This window comes from Phyllostomus discolor, chromosome 10 (genome assembly GCF_004126475.2).
Source record: "Phyllostomus discolor isolate MPI-MPIP mPhyDis1 chromosome 10, mPhyDis1.pri.v3, whole genome shotgun sequence".
NCBI classification, from domain to species: Eukaryota; Metazoa; Chordata; class Mammalia; order Chiroptera; family Phyllostomidae; genus Phyllostomus; species Phyllostomus discolor.
The window spans coordinates 6,804,486-6,831,329 of NC_040912.2; the positions used below are offsets into that span (position 1 = coordinate 6,804,486).

The 26,844-nt window shown below is 43.3% G+C and overlaps 1 protein-coding gene across 1 annotated transcript in view; it reads left to right on the top strand.

Moving 5' to 3' along the window:
- DPY19L2 (dpy-19 like 2) overlaps nt 1–26,844 on the top strand; it is a 47,131-nt gene that overhangs the window by 18,093 nt on the left and 2,194 nt on the right. Inside the window, exons 8-21 of the mRNA XM_028525931.2 lie at nt 893–984; nt 3,124–3,223; nt 6,029–6,106; nt 6,866–6,952; nt 10,440–10,499; nt 14,548–14,628; nt 16,712–16,813; nt 18,155–18,226; nt 19,023–19,069; nt 21,069–21,093; nt 21,804–21,923; nt 22,814–22,988; nt 24,479–24,578; nt 25,868–25,993. Of these exons, the coding sequence (XP_028381732.1) occupies nt 893–984; nt 3,124–3,223; nt 6,029–6,106; nt 6,866–6,952; nt 10,440–10,499; nt 14,548–14,628; nt 16,712–16,813; nt 18,155–18,226; nt 19,023–19,069; nt 21,069–21,093; nt 21,804–21,923; nt 22,814–22,988; nt 24,479–24,578; nt 25,868–25,993 (1,265 nt within the window). The remainder of the gene's footprint in view (nt 1–892; nt 985–3,123; nt 3,224–6,028; nt 6,107–6,865; nt 6,953–10,439; nt 10,500–14,547; nt 14,629–16,711; nt 16,814–18,154; nt 18,227–19,022; nt 19,070–21,068; nt 21,094–21,803; nt 21,924–22,813; nt 22,989–24,478; nt 24,579–25,867; nt 25,994–26,844) is intronic.

Consider the following 26,844-nt stretch of genomic DNA (forward strand, 5'->3'; position numbering starts at 1 on the left):
AAAATCTGCTAGACGAAGGAGTCATAAAAATTACAGGTAGACACATTAACTTGGAGCGAACAAATGCACTGTCAGTCCCGGTGTGTCCACGTGGAGGCGAGACATGTTCTCCGAGTGTGCGGCCTGGCTGGCATTACGGCTTCTGAAGCGGGCCACGCAGCCAGGATCTTCCAGGATCTTCCAAGGTTCATGATTTTGGTTTCTTGGAAGAGGAGCGATAGCTTTTAAGACTCTTGCCAGGTTATAAGAAATTAGATGCTTTCTATAGTTTTAGAATTTTTGATATAAAACTTTTATAATACTCTCACCCATATGTCTTAAAACAGTTTTAAAGTCTATTTAAATGTAATGAATACTTTTATTATGTGCATCACTTGAGTGATTTCCAGTTGTTTTTAGAAAGGTATAGTTAACTTTTTAAAAGGTATATTTCACAGATTCAGAGACAATCTTAATTGCTTGTAATGTGTATCTGTACTCATTAAACTGGTTATATGCGAACTCCCTGGATGTCTGTGAGTCTGGTGGGTGACGTTTGTTAGATATTTTCCCGGCACATGGGCATCTCCGAGCCTGGGGACTCCAGGGTCACAGGGCAGCGCTGGAATGTGGGTCTGTCTTTCAGCCCTGGGTTCCTTACAGCCGGCACCGGTCCCGCCCTCCTGCCTGTCCTTCGTGATTGCCTCCCCTGGTTTCTGGACGTGCTCGTGGAGGGCTCCCTGCCTAGCAGCTGGGTGTCCGTCAGGAGAGCTCCCAAAACTGAAAGCTCCCCAGGCACGCAGCAGTGAACCGGCCTACTGTGAAAACGCTTAGAACCAGCCCATTTGTGATTTCGAGATGAGTCGTGTTTGTTGCAACGGAATGTGAGAAGTTAGCATCTCCTTGATTTCAGGCGACCCGTGTGATGTGGACCCCGCCTCTCCGGGAAAGCTTTTCCTACCCGTTCCTTGTGCTTCAGATGTTCATTCTGACTTTGATTCTCAGGTAATTTTCATTAATAAAACAAACCGACATAAACTGTAAGTTACGTTTCTTAAAATATACTTCCACCTATTGTTACAATTCAAATTCAGGTGCTATTTTAATTACTTTTAAAATAAGTTGAATGTCCAGTTGAGAAAATAATGTAAAATACTATGTAAAATTTTTTCCCACCTTAAGAGTCTAGGCTACAGGTGTGAGAGAACTACATTGTGTTTCAGTAAATCAGAATTTAAGGTTTCATGTGTATTTGGTAAAGATTCAAAGGTGTGTAAGAAACTATTACTTCTTCCCCTCAAAGATTATGTCATCGGGTCCCTTGTTTCCCACCTGTGGTTCCGGGCGCGCATTCCTGTGTATTCCAGGAAAGAGGTGTGCAGTGCTCAGGTGACCTGGGGAGATGCCAGGTTAGATAGACAGGAAACAGTCATCTATTCATGAAATATTCATGTATTCATGAAAATTTCTTGACTGATGTTTCTAGCAGTTCAATCAGAATTTCACCTCAATTGCTTTCCTTGGACACTTTTATTTGGAATTAATTTTATAAGCCTTCCATATTTGAAGAGGCCTGAGAAGCAGCAGCAACAAAAACACGAAGAGCAGAGTGCTGTAGCTAACTCGGCCACAGGAACAGGTTTCCCCGATGCTGGCGGCCCTCTCAGAGAGGGCCATAGTGGTCCCAGCCCCAGACTCCCGGGAACCTGCCTCTCCCCGTCTTACCAGCACCCGCCAGCGTCTGCCCGTGTTGAAATCTGTTGTGTACAGGTGTTTTTTCTTTCTTAGAGCTGTGAGGTTGTTAACCGAGCACACACACACGCCAAGGGCTGCCTACGCACTCCCCGTATTAAAATTCCGCCCCAGACAGGAACCCGCTGCGTTGCTCTCCTTCACCGCGGAGCGCTGCGCCCACTGCCTGCCTGCAGTTCCGCGCCGACCCCCATTCGTCAGCTCACCGCAGGGGACGAGTGGCAGCCGGCGGCCCCCCACCCGAGGGCGGTGCAGCCCGACCCGGCTCCTGGCCTGTGGGACACGTTCATTTTGAATTTGGGAATCAGCTTCCCCCCAGATTCCTCTGTCTTTGCTCGTTACTTTTTCTCAAAGACTATGATGGAGGAAGCTGCTCGTTTATCCTGCTCCTTCCCACAGAAACTGAAGAAGATGGTTTATTTTCCATTTTTTTAGGTGGTATTACTCTGATCAGTCGGGGGTTTTATGGAGCAAAATGTGTTAACTGGAATATTTAGGGTTGTCCCCTTGAGTGCATGCGCTAAGCCCTGTACCTTTGCCCAAAGTAATTTTTGTTTGAAATATATATAAGAAAATTGAGTACTTAATGAAGACTATGTTGCGATAATATGAGTAAACAATATGAGCATTTAAATCTTGCTTTTGAAAACTTACGTACCGTGATACAAGGAGTTATCACAATCCAACACAGCCTTCACAAAAAGAACAGTTACAGTCTTATTACTTACACAAAATGTTTGCATTTATTTTTTCGTGTTCTAAAATACACTGAAGTCTTCTCTGGTGAAAGATTAGTGACTGATGTACCTTATAATTGCAGAATGGGCAGCTTAAACTTCAATAGGCAGGAGTTTAACTGTGTTCCAGAATTATTCTTTTAACATCATCTGAATTTCTTTCTTTAAAATTTCCTCACAGTCGCTAATCTATTGCTCCACCGGCGCTCAGACTTCCCCGCGCTGCTTTTTAAAACCTGGACGTGGCGGCACAGGGCAGGCATCGCTGCCCCCACGGCCAGCGCCCAGGGAGCGCGTCCGTCTGTCCACTCACCTGCCGCTCCGGACCTCGCTGGGGCGGGGCCCGCTCCTCCACTGCAGGCTGGGTCAGGGGACCATGAGCTCTTACATTGTTCGAAACATTTCACTTACTGATAAACTAGGTGCGATGTTCCCCTAAAGCTCCAGTTCTCACTGTTTTATGCTCCGAGTTTCTACAACCCAAGTAGTAGTTGGAGTCCTTCCCGATGAGCGCTGGAAAGTTGGCTGTACTTTGTGGCCTTACATCGGAGATGAGGGAACCGCCAGCCTGGGTCATTCTGCAGCTCCTCTCCCCTCCGGCGGCGAGAGGCCCCTCTGGGGGCGACACTGACCGCTGTCCGTTCTCTCCCTCAAGGACCTCGAACAGCAGCGGCAGGCACTTCATGGCGCTCGGCCTCGCCAGCGTGGCCTTCATGCTGCCCTGGCAGTTCGCGCAGTTCATCCTCTTCACGCAGGTGAGGTGGCCTCGGGCGGGTCTGGGTCGACCACAAGACGCGCTTTGTTGTTTCTGTATCGGTTTTAAAGTGTGATTACATTTGTGTCCCAACAGATTTTCAAAATATGGAATAATGGTGAAGTTTACGTACATGTGTGATTTAAAAAAAAATAAAAACCATGTATCCTATAGTCTATGAATGTATTGCTTAGTTAGGCAGATGCTAATGATCAACACACAAAAGCCTTTTTTCCATCATCTTAATTCATATCTTGTCTCGTTGGTATTTGAAATGAGCTCCGTAGATCTGCCTGTGGGTTTTCCTCTTGCCTCAGGAGTTATGTTGGGTGCCAAGCCACACAACATAGTGAGGGCCCACCCTGTTCTTCTTGGTAGGGGGCTTCTGCTTCTAACGCAGCTTAAGTATTGGCGGTTTTGTCCTAAGAGCTGAGTCTCACCAGACACCATTTCTCCACTTGGTCATCACGACGTTTTTGAGTGCATCGAGGCAGTGTCCTGTTTCCCCCAAGGAACTCAGTAATTGGTGGCAGGAAACTGAGCTGGGGAAGCAGAGGGTGAAAGGTCGATTATGACGCACCTTCGTGATACTCACATTTTGCAGGAGAGCTCCGTATAGTCATGTTCTTTAACGGCAGTGAGAGACCCTGCCGAGGAGCCTGTGCTGCCGGTTGTCTACAAAGAGTGACATTAAAACCTCAACCTAATCGGTGCTGCAGAGTTAAAGCCTGTTTCAAGTGTTCTCTCCACTCCCTGCGAGTTGGCCCGTTCAGGCCCTAACGCAAAAAGTCTGTGGTTTTCATTATTTGCACCTGCCAACGTGGTGGCGTAGATTTCCCATGTGCATCACCTCCTTGCAAGCAAATCTATTAATCCAGTGGTGCTGATGGAACTATTTAAGTAGCTCTTTTGGTAATTTTGATACTGCCTTAATGATTGTCTAACCATTCAAAAGATGTACTGTGTTTTTAGTGTCCTTTTGACTGCGATGTGATTGCCATCACATTATGTAAGTTTATGGTGCAAACGTGTTGACTTGATACACTGTTCCTCGATACATTGCAGTATGATCACCACCTTATTATCACCACAGTGTTAATTCACACCTCTATCAAGTCACGTAATTATTTTTTGTGGGGGGAGGGTAAGAGCATTTAAGACACAGCCTCTTAAGCAACTTCAAAGTATGTAATACAGTATTGATTGGAATCAGTATGCTGGGCATTAGATCTCCAGAATTCATTCATCTCGTTGCAAGGCTGTACCTTAAGTCAACAGGTAACTCGGGTATCTTCTCACCTCCCAGCCCCTGCTGCCCACCATCCTACTCTGTTCACACCAGTCAGGCTGTCTCAGATCCCACGGATAAGCGAGAGCATCCAGTGTCTGTCTTTCCCTGTCTGCCTGTCCTCACGCAGCCCTTGAGGTCCACTGTGTTGGTCGCTCCCTCTGTTCTCACCCGAATAGTGCAGCTTCTGCCTAAGTCCTTCACTCATTTCGGAGATGTAAAGTAGGCTATGTTGGATCTTTACACCATGTATTCTATGTCTCTCGTGTCCTTTCGTGTATTTTTTTTACTCCTTTCTCATTTTATGCTTTCTTCTAGATGTTTTCTCTTGACCTATCTTTCAGTTTGTCATGTCTTTGTTTTGCTGTGTTCGACCTGCTTTTAAACCATCTTTGACTTCTTCACATTGGCTGCTGTAATAGTTGTATGTTTTCCGTTTCTTTTTAAGTGGCTTTCAGCATGCTCCTGGAATTTTCAATCCTATCTGTTACTTCCTTGCACTTACCAAACATAAGTCCATGTCCGATGATGCCAAACATGTTTTTGAGTGATTTGCAAGCTAAGAGTCATTTTTACATTTTAGAAGTGTTATTCAAAAAAAAAATACAGCAGGTCCTCAAATATCATCATTTTGTTCAATATTCTTTTGTTATAACATTGATGAGATTTCATAAGAACTTAACTTTTTTATATCAGGTAGCCTATGATAAAAGTATTTCACATAGTGTTTTTTGCTAAAGTTGCTTAACTTTCTCACTATGTTAAGTGAGAACTTACTGTACACAATCAAGACTATATGTGGCCCACAAAGTGTAACGTATTTACTGTCTGACACCTGAACTAGATTCTTTATGGATCTGTTTCCGTTGTAATAATGTCTTGTTTCTTCCTTTATCTGTTTAATTCTGATGTGGTGTTGGGCATTGCACACAAATAATGATACAGTTAATTTGAGGCTATGTTGCTATTAACATCTCCCAGAGAAGATTAAATGTGTTGCCAGCAGGCAAATAAAGACACTAAGAGCCTTGAATCACCCTCGAGCAATCAGGGAATGAGATAATTCAAAGGTGGCTTTAATCTTTCTGAGGACTGTTTGGGTTTCTGATTCTCTCTTTTCGCATAGCCCTTTGAAGCCCCAAGTCCAAGCCTGAGGACGTAGCAGGGACCCCATTCTTGGCGTGGCCTCCCTGCGGAGTCTGTGGACCCTCTCCATGGCCCCCCAGGCCCTGGCAGGCACCTGGGGAGAAAAGTGACCTAAAACGTCAGGCCCTTCACTGCACATTTCCATCTTTCCTCTGGTCCCAGCTTCCTGACTCTTTTCTGCCTTGTTGGTGATCCGTGGCTTACATGCAGGCCTTTCCCCAGCTGTTCCAACTCCCGGTGAGGACACGGGTTGCAATTACTTAGGTGTCGTTATTAGAGATGTAACTCCTCTCGAGTTTACTTTGCTTCTGAATAGTGAAGTATCTGTTTTCTACATATTTTTCACTTTGGTCTTTAATATTTTTATTTCAGATAGCCTCGTTATTTCCTATGTATGTCGTGGGGTACATTGAGCCAAATAAATTCAAGAAGATCATTTATGTGAACATGGTAACACATTTCATATTTCTAAGTCAAACATTAAAATAAGATATTGGGGTGGCCTGCTTTCAAGTTGTTTTAATACATGTGATTTTGATAATATCCAGAAGGCAAACAGGAAGTGTACACTATAGATAGCATATTATAACATAGTTTCAACCACAGTGTAGATGCTTTTTCTCTCTGAAACTTTTATTTTTATGTTTTATTTATTAGGAGTCACTACTTTTGAAACTGCCTTTTCCCTCCGAGACCTGACATTTTTAACACTGTGCATGAATGTGACACACTGCAGATTTTGTTTTCATATTTTTGTTTTTAATCTTCATTTCCAAACACATCTCCCTTAAGAACATAAAATAAATATGTTCTAGCTAAGAACATAAAATAGATCTTCCTTAGTGATAGAAATCCTCAAGTAGTTCAGCAAAAAATAAGATTAAAAGATTAATACTTATAGCTAAGTCTTTTTTTATTATGTAACTCCATTATTGAATCAATAAAAATGATAGTTTTTCCCATTTTCTTTGCACCAAATAGCAGATAGAGAAAAAATTAAATTTTCCTATGTAGAATTTATGGTGTTGAAAATACTTAGAACCTAACAGTGTGTTGAAATTCTATTATCATTTGGCCAAGATCTATTTATTAATCTTATTTATGCATGTCAAGTTTGTATTAGAATGGCTATTTGCCTACCAACAAAATCTGCATTATGCTATATAACTAGTGATGATAAAACACATGTTTCCTTTCTTCAATTTTTAGATTTCAGTCCTCCTTTGTTTTGTATTGATGTTTGGAAATCCAATGTATTTATCTTCTTACTATTCTTCATCTTTGTTGATGACATGGGTAAGTATTGTTAAGCTCATTTAAGTTTTGTTTTGTTTTTTTTTTACCAGTGAAATAGCAGGTTTAGCCCACCGGCTAGAGGTTCAGGAGAACAAATAGGGCCCTTTCCTGATTATTACTCACCTGAAAAAGGTTTTCCCAAGTAATGCCTCTTCCCTGTCCAACCCTTGGCAAATAACATGGTACAAACTTTGCCATTTTAAGGCAGTGCCCAAGTAAATATTTTATAAAACAATTAGATGGTAACAAGACTTACTTTTAAAATATGCAAAAACTCGTGATAAAGTCGTTATTTCCTCCTAAGTCACTTTGGTAGGCTAAGTGCCTGCCCCAGGGACCCGCCGCTGCCCAGACGCGTTTTTGGAGCTCTTCTGAGTTGCCTTCACAGGCTGTGGTGCGTTCTTTTGAGGGTCCTCATGGGTGACAAAACTTCGTCTTTCCAGGGTGGGTTTGATTTTTGGGAACGACCAAAGTCTTGTGAAAAAGGTGCGTGATTGGGCTGGGTAATATATAGATCTGGGTCAAAATACAACGTGACATTAAAGTGATAAGACCTATTTTCTTGCACCGATAACTAAATCACCTTTGCAGGAAGTTCAGAAAACAGAGTTCCAAACTGTCTTGAGCAATGGTAACATAATCAGAATAAGTGTATTGTTTTCTCACGTGACTTCCTGTCATTGAATAACACTCATTTGGATATGCATGTGGAACTGTGGTTCAGTAAGTTGGTCTTATCCCTTTCCAGTCACACTTGTGACGTTCGTGAGCCAGAACCTGTCGTGTTCCCCTCCACTGGAACGTGCCTGGGACGGGCTCTTCCCCAGCTCCCAGCTCAGACTCGGGGCCGCGCACAGCAGCAGCACCAAATGGAGCACGTTTCCGTGCACGGTGCATCAATCAACTCTTTCGGGATTGCTCTTACGTCGTAGCGTCCTTGCTCCCCATGTCTCTCTTCCCTCACAATGAGGAGTCCCTTCTCTTTCTCATCCCCCAGTACATGGCCTTTTCAGTTTCCATTTTGTGGAACTTTCTCAGCGTGACAAGGTAGAGGACTTGGAACGGCGTGCTCATCCCCCCATTTCTAGGAAAACCCACTTTGTTTTGAAACACAGACACACAGAAGGCCACATAAAGCCAATGTGTTACATGCGGACAGCACTCACTGACACAAGTGCTGACCGATGAGCTGTCAGTCGGCAAGGACACTTAAATGACCATAAGTCACAGTCCAAACTCTCCCAGCCACCCCGCCCCGTTGCCATCCCCTTGCGCCGCTCTGAAGCAGTGGTGACTTGTGTGTGGCAGTCGCTCCCAGCTTCCCTGTACAGTTGTGTCGCTGGAGTTCCCCTGTTCGTCTGTAGGTGCCCCACACACCTGCCTGCCTTCCTTCCCGGGGAATGTGTGTGTTGCAGAGCACAGGTCATGCATGGGACATGGAGAGGACCGCATGGTCTGGATTCTGCTCTTTGAACCCTCATGCTGTCGCTTTACGCCCTCCTGTGCCTTCTGGATTTGTGGCACGTGAAGAATTGCGTCTGAAGCTTGGGCAGGAGAAGGTTTGACCCGTCCAGCACAGCATCGTTCCCTCACCAGGAGAGACCTGACACCCAGCGCCTCTCTCTGCGCAGGCGGCCGTCAGGGCTTAGCGCCAGGCTCCTTCATTTGATAGGGATCAAGAACCGGAGCTGTTCCCGTCCCTCCTCACAGTGAATGTGGGGACGGTGAAGTGCGGGTCTAAGTCAGGGGACCTGGGAAGACGTGGAAAAATATTTGAAGAAATAATGGCCAAAATTTTTCCAATTGGTTGAAAATGATTAACGCAAAGAATTTCAGTAAATCCCAAATATAAGAAAGCTGTAATAAGGCATATTATAATCAAATTGCTCGAAATCAGTGATAAAGGTACAATATTAATAACAGTCAAAGAAGTAAGACGAGTTAAATATAGAGAGAGGAACAAAAGGTAAGGGTGTTAGCCAGCACTTCATAAGAAAAAAATACGGGCAATATGGCAATTAAGCAACAGCTTCCAAACACTTAAAGAAGAAACACTGTTGGACAAAGGTGTAGTGATTGCTGGAAGGTGAGGTTTAAACGCTTTAAACGGTAGTGGAAAAAATAACAGTTAAAGAAGAAAAAAATGCTATCCATCTGCAGTTCTGTAACTAGCAACATGTGGCTCAGAGACAGAGGCAAAACAAAGACTGCATGAGCGCATTAGCGCTGCCAGGGGTGTTAACGGAGGGCCTGCAGGTGGAAGGGGTGTACCGCACGGGTATGTCAGTACGGCGCCGCATGAATGGAGCCCTGCAAACGGAAGCTATGGGTGCGTTAGAACAACCCCACCGCAGACGGCGTGGCTTCTTTCTCGTAGCACCAGAGGTTGGGAAGTCCACGCTCAAGGTGCCAGCCGGTCTGGCTCTCGGTGAGGGCTCTCGTGTGCATTCGTAAGCAGGTGCCTTCCCTGTGTCCACACACGTGGGGAGAGAGATCGTCTCTCTCACGTGACTTCTCGTGTCTTTCTTTCTAAAGGCATTGCCATACTTTGCCTATATTATATAATGCACACTTTTCTTACCCAAATTTATGAAGGAAAAGTAAGGATGCACATTATACAAGAATAGTACTAATTTCCATGTGTAATGTGAATTCTCCCGTGTATAATGCAAATTATACATGGGAATTAGCATTAAAGTCTGGCTGCGCATTATACATGGTAAAGTGTGGTAATTCCATCCATTAGGGATTTAATTACCTCACAAAGGTTGCACCTCCAGCGTGTCACATGGGAGATTAGGGTTTCACCACATGAGTTGGGTGGGGGACTAAAGAGTTTGTTGACAGCACTGAGGGTGGGTGTGTGTTTGAGGACGTGGCTCCACGTGGAGGTCTCAGTTCCAGGTTCCTGCCTCTCCGAGTTCCGAGCCCCCTCCCGCTCCACCCAGGCCTGTAGCTGCCCCCCTTCCACGCCCCCCCCGGAACAAGGCCGCAGGTGCTCCCCTGGTTAACGCTCTAGTTTTCAAAATCGCCGTTTTGGGTCTGGCATCTAGAAGGTCCCTTCTTTTTCTTAAAAGTTCAATTAGGTTTTTAGGAAAAAAATTTAAATATCTTATGTGGGAGTTTGGAAAGGAAAGGTTTTCCCGTTAACTCAAAGCGCTAACTTTGCTGGATAACGCCCATGCCCGTTTGCATGGACACAGCACCCACACGCCACCCGCCCCGTCAGAGGGGTTGTCCTGCACGTGCAACACCCAAGTGATGCAGGGAGGGGTCGACTTGGGTCGAGAGGCAACGTTTAGCACACAAAGCACTTAGCTCTCACCCCAAGAAGGTTTTGTCACGTTCCAGTTTTGAAAAGTCATCAATTAAGAAGTCAAATGGCTGGTGGTAGGCAAGATGGAATGAGGAATGGCTGTGTAATTTTCGAAACTTATAATTCATATAAAATATGAATGTTTATTTTATTTTGTATTGTGCATTTTAGGTGATAATTCTGAAGAGAAATAACATTCAAAGATTGGGAGTGTCTGAACTCAACTTTTGGGTAAGAGTCAACATTTTTAACACAACTTCTTCAGACTACTTCTATAAACTAAAGAAGATAATTATTCACATATATTTATTCATTTATGTACTTAAAAATGGAATGATTTAGAGTTAATAAATCTTATAAATAGCTACTTGCTTAAGGTGGGAAGCAGACCTTAGCAACATCTACAAGTCGTTTTTAAGAAACTTGTTGATTGCCCTTACTGGTGTGGCTCAGTGGGTTGGGCACCGTCGCACAGACTGAAAGGTCGCTGGTTCAATTCCTTGTCAGGACACAGCCTGGGTTGCGGGCCAGGGCCCCAGGTGGGGACGTGCAAAAGGCAACTGATCAGTGTTTCTCTTTCACATCGGTGTTTCTCTTCTTCTCTCCCTCCCTTCCCCTCTCTCTAAAAATAGTCAGTGATTTTTCTTAAAAAAGACACTTGATTTATTTCAATACTGTCTTCTTTCTTCTTCCACTGTTCATTCTGCTGCACACTCACTGCCTTACTTTTAAAATTTCTATTTGCCTTGAGTTTTTCTCTATAGATGAACTCTCTTCTCTTCAAAATAAGTTTCTAGTTCTGTTCCCACTTTCCCTTTTGATTTTTCTCCACATCTGTCTATTATCTCTTTTTCCTGCTTCCAACTTTACATTCTAGTATTTTTGTCCTTTTAGCATTTCTTTACAATCTCCCAGCCTCTTCTTATTTCACCTTAGACGCTGCTTAATCTTTGTTTGACCTCCTGCCAAATACACGCACGGATGGCCCATGTCGCCTCCAGGTCTGTGTTTCGTTTCCCGGTAAAGTTAGTGTATTATTAGGTGGGTGCTGCAGTTCCTAATTATCACACTACCGGCAGATGGCATCCATTCTTTTTCTCTGATGTGCTGCTATTAAAAAATAAAACCTGCCATAGTGAAGAAGTATGTGATTGTATATTACATATTGATAGGGTAACACTGGGAATGTTAGGGTAAGATAAGAAAGTACTTTTATACTCAGGATATAAAACAACCAAACGGAAGGCATCGCCAGTCTCATTGCTTGAGGCAGTCTCTCGTCCCTCACAGAGAACATGGAAGGTATTTGTGCACTTAAGTTACTGGATGGCATGACTCTTCTTCTAATACATGGTTTTCTTTTACTTCAGAGAAAATAGTAATGGTTGTGTTTTAAAGATTAAATTGAGAAATCAACAGAAAATTTGAAGATTTTTATTTAATAACTGTACTCAAAAGAGACTGAAAATTTCAGTCACAAACTATTGAAAAATGGCAATAAATACAACAGTGTCCACAGACATTCAGAGAATTCCATCAAAGCTGTTCTCAGGCAAATTTATTGTTTGAAACATTTTCAGATCTAGACTAGAAAGAATGAAAATTAACCTAAGGTTTCATTTCAATAATTTCCAGAGACAAAATTCTAAGGAAAGAAAAGTTGAGATATAATGACTATTCAGCTTATATTTATGTTTTGAAACTTGTATAATTCTCTTGCAAAAAGGAAAAACAAATAGTAGTAGTCATCTAAATAATACAATAGATATCTCGGCTGTTGGAGTGTCTGTTGCTATTCTTGTTTTATAGAAGACAGTCAAAAAGAAAAGCAGATATTTTTTGAACTAACACTTTTTCTTACAAAAAAACCCATTTTATTTCTCAAGTAATTCTTTAATGGTAGTGGATTAAAGATTGTATTGCATATCTTACTCTGTTTTAATTAAAAATGGTGAACACAAGGAAATTATTATTTTTATACTGAGTGACAGGAAAATATACACAGAAAAGTTGTTACTCATAATTGGGCAAAATCTATTTTTTAAAGAGTTTATTCTTTTAAAATATTTTATTTATTTATATTTAGAAAGAGGTGAAGGGAAGGAGAAAGAGGGAGAGAAACATCAATGTGTGGTTGCCTCTCACATGAGATCCCCAATGGGGACCTGGCCTGCAACCCAGGAATGTGCCCTGACTGGGGATTGAACCGGTGACCCTTTGGTTTGCGGCACTCAATCCACTGAGCCAAATCAGTCAGGGCTATTTTTTTTTAATTTTTTGAGAGAGGGGAAAGGAGGGAGAAAAAGAGGGAGAGAAACATCAATGTGCAAGAGAAACATTGATTGGTTGCCTCTGCATGCCCCCAAGTGGGGATGGGGACCTGGCCCTCTACCCAGACATGTTCCTGGACCGGAAGTCGAACCAGCTCCCTTTCAGTCTCTGGGACAAGGCCCGACCCACTGAGCTACACTAGTCAGGGCCAAAATCTATTTTTAATATTCTTTACCATCATGTGGCAACTTGGAGAAAATGTGAGCAACTCAAGAACAGGTATATGGATCTCCTTAGTCTGGTCAAATTGGGTTCATTCCAGACGTGTGAAGTGTCACACTAACAGATTAAAGGAGGAAAAAAACTTACGACCATCCCCTCATATGCAGAAAATGAATTTTATAAAATCGAACCCCCATTTATTGAGCACAGTGGGAACAGCAGGGAGTTTTCTTCATTTAATAAAATTCTTCATCATTCACTGGTCCTCTAGGTGGGGTATTTGGAGTGTTTTATTTAAAATAAAAATCCAGATAAATGTTTTTTCACTTTTCGTTAAAGGTTTGAGTGAGCACATTAAAGCAAGAAAGAATACAGTAGTAGGGAAGAATCAAGAGTCATTATAACATCATTATTTACATAGAAAACACTAAATAATTTTTCTTAGAAATTGTAACAATTCAGTAGCATGGCTAGATAAAAGCTTATACAAAAGTCAGTTATATTTCTCTTTTCTGGCAACAAAAAGAAAACATATTTTGTAAATTTGTCATATATTTTAGGAATTAAAAATAAACAGTATCTGAATAAATTTAACAAAGTGCAGTCAGTATTTTGGAAAGTTATTTTTGTGTGTTAACACATAAATAATATCAAAATAAAAGGAAAAAATTTCATGTTTCTGCATAGGAAGACTCTATACAATATCAATCCCCCCAGTTGATGTTTAGAGTCAAGGCAATTAAAACAGTTATCTTTCAGGTCACTTTTCAATGAGAGGCTGGAATAATTTGTTTTACACATACGGGAAAAATTATATCATACCCAAATATCAGTTTCAGACTTGGCCGTTGTGAATCTTTTCCAGCTGAGTTTTCCCCCATTTGATATATCTTCATAGTTCTTTATGCAGTCTCTTACATTATGGTTCGAGATGCTGTGGGCACTTCTCGTATTTTCCTTCCCCAAACTCTGGAATCAGGCATTTCTCCCAGGACCTATAGTTCCTTTAGGTGTAGAATGGTATTTAGAAAGCAAGATCTGAGTGCCAGGTGTTCTCATTTCTACCAGCGTGTCCTTGCTTCTAGAACCTTCCATTGTATGTATCTGTATGTACACCCACATGCATATGTATTTATATGTATGAAATCTGTATGTATGAAATAATTTCATAACTATACCCTCAATTCCAGTCCAGTGCTGTAGAAAGATAGAGCAATAGAAAGAAATTATCCAATCTAAATAACAAAGGAAAAACAGACTGGAAAAATTATGGAGGTTTAGGGTCCTATGGGACAATAACAAATGATCTAATATTTATATCAATAAAGAGGGGGAAAAGAGAATGGGATTGAAAAAGTATTTGAAGAAATAGTGACTAAAAAATTTTTAAATTTGGTAAAATACATAAGTTTACAGAGTCAAGAAAATGAATCCCAAGTAGGGTAACCCAACAAAATCCATGGCTGGACATATCATAGTGAAACTTTCAAAAACGACAGAAAAAGACAGAATTTTGAAAGCAGGCAGAGAGAAATGATGCATGACCTGTAGAGTAAAACTGGTTTGAACTACAGCACACTTGTCACGTGAAACTATGGGGGCCAGAATAGTGGCACCATTTTCTGTCAAGCATCTAGTTTCCTATAGAAGCGTCCTTTCTTAGACTTTGTCACTCACATGCCTCACGTGGTTAAAATTTCCCTGTGCCATTTGTTGATATAATTAAATATTTTAACTGGGTAATTTTTTTAGTGCCTGACTTATATCTATTTTATTTATTCTTTAGCTAATTCAAGGTTGTGGTTGGTTGTGTGGAACAATCATTTTGAAGTTTCTGACATCCAAAATCTTAGGCGTTTCAGACCATGTAAGTACTGCCTGGCTAAAATGTAAGAAGCTTCCTAACTGTGTATACCTGGGTAAGAACTTCGGGACCATCTGCTTTTACCTCTTACGTTCAGAGAGGTGAAATGCCTTCCCCAGGGTCTCCAGGCCGGTCACTGGCGGAGTCAGCACCACAGCCCCGCCGTTCAGTGACCGTTTTAATCACCCAAGATAAATGTGCATCGGCCAGCACTTCCTTAGCCTTCTGGGAAAATTAAGAATGTGTTAACTAGTTGTTTGTTTATATTTCAGTGAACGCACAAGTGAGTGTTTGTGTAAATAGTTATTCATTTATTGCAGATGTTAAGTATGAACAGCCTGTTCTCAGCTTTGAAATATACAACCCCTAAAATCTCAGTATAGTTTTGTTTATAATCATGGATCAAATTTAAGATATGATTTGAAATTTTTTAAGATTTTTCTTATAATATCAAAAGAAAATGTTAAAGGTTTTCTGTCTTTAGATCTTCCAGAAACTGTGTGGGCCACGAATCCCTTGTGTGTGGCATTTCTGTCTGTTCTAAGGCCAAGCCCTTAGATGACCGCCCTGTTTACAGTGCATGTCCCTCAGAACGAATTACTCTAAGGAACAGAAAGCAGTGCATGGATTTACTTTTGATTTTCAGCACTTTCTGTGTAGATATGAGCATACATGGTTGTATCGTACAATAATCTACTCCAAAATTTACCTTATCTAGTACTGTCCATTTAGGACCCTGTCTAATGTGGGAGTTACTGCAGCTTTAACAGGGGAGTATACTTCTTACTCCCTGAAAAGTCAAGTGTTATCACTATTTAGAATTGAACTCGCGTGCATGTTCATATTAGATAAAATTTCAAAATGTAAGGATTTATTTGCTATTTACTGCTAGCTTTGCATGGTAGTTTATTAGGTTTATTTGTTGCTGTTGTTCTATGGTATGTCTGACACATTTTCCTTGTTTTTCTTTCCCCTTTTATTGGTCTTGCCTTTTAATTCTATAGGGAGTATGCATTTTATTATCAACTTTACTTAGGTCTCCGAAGTTATTTACTTATCTATCAAGTTAGTCTGTGTGCTTTTTTCTCGCCTTGCTCCGCATGGTCACCCAATCTGCAAACCTCACACAAGCACATGTGTGCACGCACGCAAATGCACACGAATGCACATGCCTGTAAGTGACCGCCTCTGTGTGACAGCAGTGAGAAAGACTGGAAACTACAGCATTTTGGTTAAATTACCATTAGTCACCAGACCTACTGTAAACTAGAAAAATAAAGGAAACCCTGAATTCTCCTGGTAGGTAGATAATGGGAGCCATGCATGCAAGAAAACCACAGATAATTGTATCAACTTGATATAAAATAGTTTCTGTCCGTGTCAAACATTATGAATTTAGGTTTAATATACCAAATATTTTCCTTTTTTTCTGGCCTCCGGAGAATGCTGTGGGAAAAGTGGTGTCCCCCCGGCAGTAGGTAACGCACACTCAGTGGGAAACAGGAGTTTCTCCCTCGGGTCTGTGTGGCGGTGTTTGTTTTAAAGGCCGTGATGGTCATGTGACTCCATGCACGCAGTACATGTACATGTTGTGACTCTCGTGGATAATAGCTCTCGCACTGAATGGCTCGAACGTGTGCCCCGAAAGTCCAAGAAGCACCACAAATTGTAATTGATCTTGGAGCCTTTGTAAAAATGACAACGCAGAGAAAAATTATTCGTGATTTACAACACGTGGTGATAGGGCTTAACTCAAGATTGTTTTTTTTTTCTTGATAAACAGTGCGATTAGACAATCTCCTAGTTAACTGCACGGTGGTTTCCGCCCAGCCAGGACTGGTGTCAGCTCACCCTTTACACTGCCGCCCCTGCTTGTTTTCCTGACCTCCATCAGCTTTCCATTTCCCTTGTGTTCTCTCGGTTCCCGTGCCCCAGCACAGAGCGTGCATTGTCCCCTGTGGGTCTTCCCTTCGAGGGGCGTCCGTGCGCCTGGGGCTTATGCGCTCTCTCCAGCTCACTGCCGTTCCATCACCAGCCGTCGCTGAGACCGTGTCGTTTCACTTCGCTTTACGCTCTGTCCTCCCAGATCCGCCTGAGTGACCTCATAGCTGCGAGGATCTTGGGGTACACAGACTTCGACACCTTGATCTACACCTGTGCTCCCGAGTTTGACTTTATGGAAAAAGCGGTATGTTTGTTTTCCTTTTCTACAGGTGTGGCATTTTTTTTTCAGCTCTTATGTTTTCTTTTGAATCTGAAACTCAAAATTTGCATTTAGAAACATCCAACTTACCCTATCATTTTTTTTTACTGTAATGTTTGCTGACCATACAGCCTTTCTTGCCTGCTTTCTTATGTGCAAAGCAGTAAAGGATGGGTCCTGCCTCGAAGAGTTACTGATGATGGTTGAAGGAGATGGTCCAGGGAGGTGCTTATAACATATCACATGGTCCCCAGTGAATGACTGTGATGATAGTCAGTGACGATACTTGTCATGACCTAGGTCAGTGGGAGGCGTGGCAGCACTCTGGAAAAGTCAATCCAAAGTCTCAGTCAGGTTTTTAAAAAATTCAGTTTTATTTCATGTAATACCCCAAATATTATAAGCATTCTGAACAAGATGTTTGCAGGAAAGGTACACAACCAACCACACGTTATTCTCGTATCTATCCAACCAGTCCTGCGTTCATTCAAAAACGCTCCCCGGCCCCTAGTCCCCTGGGAGGCAGCCTGTTGCAGGGCCACACACGGGGACGTGACTCCGTTCTGCGTTCAGACGGCAGACGCTGTCGTCACGGGGCGGACCACTCCCACGCAGCAGCAGGTCACGGGGCGGACCACTCCCCACACAGCAGCAGGTCACGGGGCGGACCACTCCCACACAGCAGCAGGTCACGGGGCGGACCACTCCCACACAGCAGCAGGTCACGGGGCGGACCACTCCCCACACAGCAGCAGGTCACGGGGCGGACCACTCCCACACAGCAGCAGGTCACGGGGCGGACCACTCCCCACACAGCAGCAGGTCACGGGGCGGACCACTCCCCACACAGCAGCAGGCCGTGAGCACTGTCTGGCTGCCGCTGTGGCCCCAGGGCTTATGCTCACAGTAAGTGCTGTGGCCAGTGCTCTGCTTGTTGGTTCTGGTTTCATAAATGAAAACAATGGGACTTCGCAGCCCGGGAAATGATAATGTAGGGCCCAGGGGTCAGCAAATACACATTACAAAACCTAATATTATGTAAATAGAGAAAGGATAGACCCCCAAAAAGGGAAAAATAATGGACATATCTAATTTTTGGTGTGATGCTTTTATCATTAATTTTTTTGATAAATTTGTATAACTATTTTTAAATGTTGGTCTTTATATTAGAGCACAAAGGTTGGTAAATGTATATATATCCTGTTAATGACAAAGATAGTTCTACCTTTAAGAGATTTCTTTGTGACACTCCGTTTAACATGGATTTTTACTCATTTAATGTAAAATTTAATAAGTGACTATTTGGAATAATTTGTTTTATTTCAGACTCCGCTGAGATACACAAAGACATTATTGCTTCCACTCGTAATGGTGATCACTTACTTCATCTTTAAAAAGGTAATTTTTAAAAAATGTGTTACTTTGGGTTCAAGACAAGGACTTACAATACGTTAATGATATAGCTCAGAATTCCGTCTTATTTTTAGAAGGAACTCTTTCCCTCTCTAAAATTTTTTTATTGAAATCTTTTATTATCTAGCATTACATGGCTTTTTTAGAAAGCCATGTTAGAAAAGGTACCCTTAAGTATTCCCTGAAAAGAAATATCTCAGCTACCCTCCCTGTGCCTAGAAGCACGTTAACACCCAAGCGGTGTGCTCGGAAGCCGCCTGCAGCGTGAGTTCGGGCTGCGACAGCGCGGGGAAGCAGACGCGCCACGGCTAACCCCGAGACCACCGGGAGTGTGCCAAGGGCCCACACAGACTTCGAAGCTGGACTGAGAGGGTCGGAGGGAGGGCATGTGCATTAGCTCCCTGGTTGGCCTGGAAGGGGAAGGTAGCAAGGCTTCTGAAAGTACCCGGAGGCCACTGCCAACCTCCACGCTCAGTCCGCCCACCTCCCGGGAAATGCAGGCTGAACTCCTGCAAGGAGTTGCCCCCATATGAAAGCTTAGCATTTTAGAGCCGAAATAGACCCTGAGGGTTTACCCCAACGCTCTTTTGTTAATTAGAGGAAGTTAAGACTTCGAGATACTATTTGCCTGTGGCATGGCTGACCCTAAACTGTTCCCAAGGACCCACTTGAACTGTAAAAATGCTGCTTTCTACTGGGTGTGTTTATGTTCGTGAACCAGGGCATTTTAAATGTTGCGTGGTTTCTTAGAAAAGTTTCATTGATCTGATTCTATTCGCAGACCTTTCGTGATGTTTTATGTGTCTTATCTGCAAACACTTATCTAAGGTAATTATATCATTAAATCATGCTATAGTCAGTTATTAAATAACTTACTGACAATATCAGTTTTCCAAATGAGTGGATGTTAAACTTCAGCGTTATGATTAAGAAAGGAGATATGAACCAAACTTATATGTTTTCTAAAAACAAAATACAATGGATTAGTCTCAGGGATCACTTTTATGTATTTGGATATGTTTTAGAGATATGTATATTTGTGAATTAACTCAAAACCTAAATCGATTTAGTTTAATTTGAATACCTGACTAGAATTTAAAGTCGATAAACAGAAGAATGCTAATGTTTTATTTGGGCAATTCTTTTTTAACTTTCAGAGAAAGTGTAATTGTTTTTCTGAATATTCATGAAATAGGTTTTTTCTCCATTTACGGTTGAAACTATTCCATTACATTTTTGTGGTTTTAGTAAAGTCGCTACATTTATGACATAAACATATGTAAGGAAAATATAACATGAAGGTAAATTGCTGAAGAAATTTCCCTCTGAGGCAAATCTTAACTCACACTCTATGTACGTAGCTATGTCATTAGATTTGCTGTATTTAAGGAAATACAGCTTTAGGTTTCCAGAACAGTGGGGACGATGGCAGGAGAGTGCTCATGACCCCTCACCCTGTGCTTATGTTTCAGCAAAGTTTTGCCTGGTTTCCAGAAGTACTAATTAGGGTTTTATGGGTGAAACTGTTGAAATGGTAGAATCCTATTTGTTGAAATCATCTCTGAAACAAGAGAGCGGATAGACCCTCAAGTGGAGCTCTTGGCATTCTAGAAAGAGTGTATGCAGAGCCCTGAAAACTGTTCACATAAGGAGTGTGTGAAGGGGCCTGGGTTTTTCAATGAGAAAGTAGAGGCTTCAGGGGTCTTCAAATATTTGAGAGGGTGCAGTGTGGGAGAGGGCACACTAGAGGGAGCCAGGGAGTGGGAGACACTCAGCTCAACATGAGGAGGTCTTCGGGATCACACACCTGAAGGTGCCGGCCTTGCGGGTGTGTGGGCACCAGAATGGGACACGGTTATGGTAGTGCGTTCAGACGAAACAGTGTATCAGGAAAAGAGGGAGGCCGCCCACCTCTCCCTCCGGCCCTGACTGCCTAAGTGAGGAAGGTGCCAAAATGGAGACCAAGTAATGGGGTGATTTCACTAATATCCAGAGAGACCTTCTCCCAATTACCCATTTTTTTAAAACCTCTGGATCTGTGTGTGCCTTTCAAGTTCTCACTTTTCTACTTCTGTCTCCCACTCCACCATCCATAGTAGAAGGGCTCTGCATCCTGTAGAACTCTGTCAAAGCGTAGGTGGTCTTTGTAGTGGAACATGAGCACAGGCAGTCTCACACCCACACACGCATCTAGAACAAGCTCCGTGGGGATAAAACCAGTGTCAGAGCTGTTCGTGCTGTGTCCACTGCACAGTACCTCGGACACCGCAGGGGCGCCATGCAAACGCAGCCCATTTTCAGCCATAAATGTTTAGTAAATTTGTCGGACAGCCTCTCTGGAACTAAAAATGTGTATAGACTTTACTCAGCAACTTTTCTTCTAGAAGTTTATCCTGAGGAAATAGAGATGCTCACAGTTCGGTGTACCGAGGTGTTCCTGGTACTTACAACTGTGAAAAATCAGAACCATTCAGCCGTGCTTATTTAAAGCGTTGTTTATGCTGCCCACGGCTGGCTATGTAACAGACATTCTTTTTGTTACTCTACCCTTTCACAGCCACAGTCTCCGGCAGTTAGTAAAACACCTCTTTTGTCTTAAGAAAGAATGGCTTTTCCAGATGCCTTAAGAAGAAGGATCATTATAAATCACGCCTTTTAAATTACTGTAACTTTTAATGGTGTTATCTAATATTCGTATTTTTCTTTACACTTCTAAGTAGTTTAGAGAATCAAATGTTTAGCATCTAAGAAGAAATGAAGTTTATTTTGATGCGACCATAGTATAATGGACGTTTAGTAAATAGAGAATGTTTTTGTTTTATTCCAGAAAACAGCTCCTTGAACATGGTGAGGTAAAGGCTTGTTTTAATCACTGGTAGATTGTGGGTTAAGATCTAGTTCAAGGCCAGTTTACAAGGGAGCAGCCTTGCTGCTCACAGCCCCCAGCAGTGCTTGCGTGGGTCAGCCGCGCTGGTCTGTTTCTGCCGATCCTTCCACAGTTTCGTCTGCTCTGTTTTGATCAGAGCAAGGAATGGAAAGCTCGAAGGCTGTTGTATGACCAGAGAGCATAATTAAATTGAATTACCTTCATTCATTCATTCTTTCTTTCACTTATTCAACAAAAACAAACATTAATGTCTGACCTGCTGAGCTAGCCAGCCATGCAGACAGGCACCTGCCTCAGGCGCCCCCTGCGCTGCCCCCGTTCCGGCCCTCTCCCATCGCTCCCGCCTCTTCCTGGGACGCCACGCCAGGCTTTGTGTTCACGTTGTCTGTCTGTTTTTCTCTCTTTGACGAACACACAGAAGCAGAAGCCTCTCCAGGGCGAGAATCGCTCGCTGCTGTTTTGTTCACCCTTGAAAATCTGCAGCGCCCAGGACGGCACCTGGCCGATAGCAGGCATTCGGTTGATCTTTGTTGAATAAGTGAATAACCGGGAATAGGCTTCTTACTAAGTTAAAATGACCCTCGTCCTCATGAATAATCATAGTTTTATACACGTCATGTTACGTTTGTTCATTTAAAAGTCAAGCTAACCGGCCGTTTCGTCCTGCGTCTGCAGCTGATCTTCCACACGCTGCAGCTGTTCGCGTTTTCCGCCCTGGCCGTCCTCATCATGCGGCTGAAGCTGTTCCTGACCCCGCACATGTGCCTGATGGCGTCCCTCATCTGCAGCCGGCGGGTAAGGCGCTCACTCACCCTGGTGCGGCCCCGCGGGGCAGCCGTGACCGCTGAGTCACCCGCAATGTAAAAGCACTGGTGTTGCCTTACATGTGTTACGTGTCAGTTGGTGACTCACTGCAGAGCAAGAGAAGCACCTTCAAGTGGCTGTGAAAATTATTCCCAGTGTTTAACGGATCTCTCCAGGACGAGTGGTGAGGCACGCCCTCCCCTCTGCCCATCCACAGACACAGGTTTTGGGAGCGTGTGTCTGCGCGAGGCTGTCGTGGCCCATCAAGGCTGCCCTCCGCCGCTCCTCTGATTCCAGAGCAGACGCTCGCTCTGCTGCTGCCCCCTCGGCTCGGAGAGTCCCTGGGAGACGTTGTCCATTCTGTGGTTCTATTACTGCAGCTGCCATGCAGGGACCTGGACAAAGTAGGGAGGATATGGGGACCTAGGTGCTTCTAGAAACACCTGACTTAGTTCCGATCATGAGAGTCTTGTCTTAGAATGTCAGGTGCTAATTTTCCCGAGAGCCGCGTCCGTGTGCGTGCCAGTGCCGTGTCCCTCGCTGTTCAAGGTGGCCGTAAAGAGCAGCCAGGTGTCACAGGGTTTAGTTCTAGGATGTTGCAGAACTGTGATTGGCTGATCTTAATCCCTGGTGACAAATCAGTATAGAAGGATCGGGTGTGTTCCTCAGTTATAAACTTCGTTTATAACTGGACCCTGTAATTCCCCCCAAATATTTGCTCTTTTTGAACAATAGGTGAGGATAGTTCTGTGAGTGATTAGTGTACTTGATGATACCAAACAGCAGTCCACCTTGGTTCAGGTAGCAAGGTGAGAATTTATTACTGACTCTGTAGCATTCTTCGTATAAGAATTATAAATAAATGGTTTCTTTCATTTCAGCTCTTTGGCTGGCTTTTTTGCAGAGTTCGATTTGAGAATGTTATCTTTAGCCTCCTAACCGTCATGTCACTGCAAGGTTGTGCGAACCTCCATAATCAGTGGAGCATAATAGGAGAGTTTAATAACTTGCCCCAGGAAGAACTGATTCAGTGGATCAAACACAACACCAGAACAGGTATGTAGTAGCTGCTCAGTTGCATGTATCGCTGGTTTTATACAGACACACTTAACATACCCACATACTCCTAGTCATTTACACTTCCACAGGTTTCGAGAGTGCTAATTGCGACGTCCACCCAGTCAAAGCTTTTCCAAAGGTGATTTTGTGTCCTCTTTTAAGTCCTCCTAGGTAACCATCAAAAAGAATTTTCATTAACACCAGGAATTAAGGATTGTTCACAGTTATGTGCTGCAGCTCTGAGATTGTTATTGTATTTTAACCCTAACAAACGATAAATCGAATAAATCTTTAGCAACAGAATTTCTCACCTGGTGACAGACCACTGAAGCAGCATCAACACCCCTCTTCCCCACCCCTCTGGCTGCCTCAGCCCCTCCTACACAGCCCCCTCCCTCACAGCCCCTCCCACACAGCCCCCTCCCGCACAGAGGGCAAGCAGAAGGGCTCCAGAGGTGGGCCTGTCCCCTGGTTGAAAGCCACCGCCCCAGCCTGAGAGCTTCTCTGAATAATTTTCGGATCTTGCAATAATAAGTACACATTTCTACTTCAACTGACTTCGATATTTTCAAGTTTAAGGCATATAAAGATAATTTAATTCAAAATTACATTTAGAATAGTTCTAGTTGAAAGTAAACATTTAGTTATTTACAATGGATCTAAATAACATGCCTGTTATTAATTTTAGTATGCTAATATAAAATTAAATATTATTAGTATAATAATTGTATAATAATTTTTATACAAAAATGCCAGGAGGTAAGCATGTGGTCTTTTTGTCTTCCAAGAGACAAAACCGAAAGTGAAGTCAGATGACAGATTTCGGTGAATCCGATTTATACAAAAGACGATACATTTACATGTGCCATTACTGCAAAAAGTACGAGTAGCAAGGAATCACATATTTTGATTCAATATGTAACTTACAGACTCAAACAGGAACGAAGGCACCTGGGTTATGAGTGTTTAGAGAGGATCTGAGGACGAAAGCAGGGCGTGGCTCTGGCTGGTGGTCGGGACGCCAGTTCACAGTCCACACAAGTACCCACGGGCCCCTGGCTCCCAGCGTTCAAGATCGCCGGGACAGGGTGTGACCTGGGACGACTCTGTGTCTCAGCACAGGGCTGATGGGGCCGGAGCTGTAGCGCGGGTGGGGCTGGCGGTCCTGGCGGAGTCACTCACGTTGCGGAGCCTCAGCACTGCTCCTCGTTACGGACTGAGAACACAGAACGCGTCCTGTCCAGTTGTGCGCGTTCAAGCGTGTAATGCTGTAACGACACTAGCACAGTTCCTGGCACCGAGACGGCACGTGGCAAAGGCCGCGGTTGTGCTGGTGGACGATCAACCAATACCGGGTGCGGAAAACAGTGGTGCCAGCAGGCATTGTTTAAATGCACTGCGGCGTCCCAATCCGGACTCCCGTAGGGAGGGTCAGTAACTTCTGGTTTTCTGTCCAACGCGTTACTAAGGACCATCATCTCTTCCAGACGCGGTGTTCGCGGGGGCCATGCCGACCATGGCGAGTGTGAAGCTGTCCACCCTGCGCCCCATTGTGAATCACCCGCACTACGAGGACGCAGACCTGAGGTTGGCCTCTGGTGGAACCTCCCGACCGGGCACACTCGCGACTCACCCGGACTCTTGGGGAAATGTTTGCACACAGGGGCACGTGCGCACACACGCGTTCTCCCCCTCGTGTCCGCGCTGGAGGTTCAAAATGCATACCCACCACCCGACATTACGGGCCTCCCCACCCCCAGAGAGCTTAGTAAGCTCTGGCAACTGAAAAAAGCAAAGCCAATCTCGCCAAAGTGAAACTCGTGTCACAGAGTTATCGCTGCTCTCAGTGCACATCCGTGCGCATGCGTGCGACCGCGCGTCCCTGCGAAGCTCCGGGGCCCCAGTAGGGGCGCGTGGTTTGGCCCGTGGCCGTGCCGTCCTGTGCCGTCCCCCCGCCCCCGCCCCGCCTCGTTTCAGAAACCTTTTCCCCGTCTCACTGGCGGCCAGTGACTGGCCTGTCTTCAAACAGAGCAAGTGCGGGGAGCCTGCTGTGGCCCGCGCTGTAGCCAGGGTGTAGGGTGTGCGTTGGCTAGGCGGTTAGGAGAACTCGAGTTTCCACTGAAGTCTGAAAATTGTTTTTCTTAAGTGACTGACTTTAAAAAATCATTCTAATTCCAGTAATTGTCAGAGTTAACCATTTCCTTTGCATTTAATGTTTGGCATTTTGTTAACAGGCAAAATTTTAAATTATTTAAAGTTCTACGTCTGGTGGTGGAGTTTGGGCATCCCACGTGCTCAGACTCCTAAGGAATGTCTGTAATACACACAAATTCATCCGGGGTTTCATAAAAACCCCCACTCAGGGCCACGCCACGCACCGGGCTGTGTCTCGGTGAGCACCCGTTTCTCAGCTTCTCTGAAGGTGCCTCACCGGGCCGCTGCCTGGGTGCCACTGTCGGGAGCTTCCGTTTCCTGCATTTACCTTTGACTCCTGTGCTCTCTGGGGCCTCTGTGGATGAAGCTGTCTGCTGAGACCCGTGCTTCCACTGCGTTCAGTCTCTGCCTGCCTGTGTTCACGAGCAGATTAGTTACTTTACAAATCGTACATTCTGGATGATTATCCTGCTGTCCAACTCTAGGTTCTGAACTGGTTAGTAAGCAATGCATGCAGAATTCACACTGCTGTACGTTTTAGCATGGGTAGAAAATAAGGAGTGTGGAAACTGTTGTCCCCCAAAATAATTTGTGTCATTTGAGATCTTATGTATCCATGTTCTATCCAGGGAGCATTCGGATTTTAATTTGCTAGAAAAATGTCTTGACTCCGTTCTGTCATCACATATTAAAATTTCTTTAACCTGTCTTTAAATTTAAAGGGCCCGGACAAAAATAGTGTATTCTATGTATAGTCGAAAATCTACAAAAGAAGTAAGAGACAAGTTGTTGGAGTTACATGTGAATTATTTTGTTTTAGAAGAGGCATGGTGTGTTGTGAGAACCAAGTGAGTATGAGCCCTGTGATGGTTTTTAGCAACACTGTTTTACTTTATTAAACGTAGTCCTAATTCCTAAAGAATTTTTTTGTGAATAAATTTCATTAAAATATTTTACTTAAAATTATTTCATGTAGGAAGGTAAAATTATACTACCATTTAAGCAGAATTTAATTTCAAAGAATTATAGTACATGTTAGTTTCCTGATTTTTAAATTTTAATGTATTATTTTAAATGTAACTTTTTCATACTTTTCCAAGTTTTTACGATAATTTTTATTAGATATGTGAAATGCAGATTTGAATTTACAGCTGAGTAAGATATTAACATTCTGCTACTATAGCTGAATTACACTGGATTTATAAGAACTATGAGAAAATTTCACATAACTCAAAAGGATATAAAACAGTTTTTTTAATTTCTAAATTTTGAATCTCTAAAAATCATCAAGTTCAAAAATGTTTAGTTGGTATCTTGAGGGCTTTTTTAGACTCTTTCATCTACGGGGTACTAAGTTGATTGGGCCTAATGTCGAACATTTTCATTTCACCTGTGGACCATTAGGAATTAGGTTTTCAGACGGTGGCAAAAAGCTAAGTTCAGAAATCTTAGTAGCTTGTTCTTCTATATAATTTTAGTATCTGACAAATGTACCCAGGAAGTGATGGCATCTTGCAAAAGAAGAGAAAGGAACATCATTTTGTTCATGTGTGTGCATCATGTTCATCTAACTCAAAATTTAGTAAAACACAGCAGACCTCAGCTAAGGGGAAGAGTGGGCAGAACCTGGTCTCAGGAGGCCCAGATGTTGGACTTCAAGGTCAAAATCTGCACAGCGGCTATTGTAGGCACTTTCAAA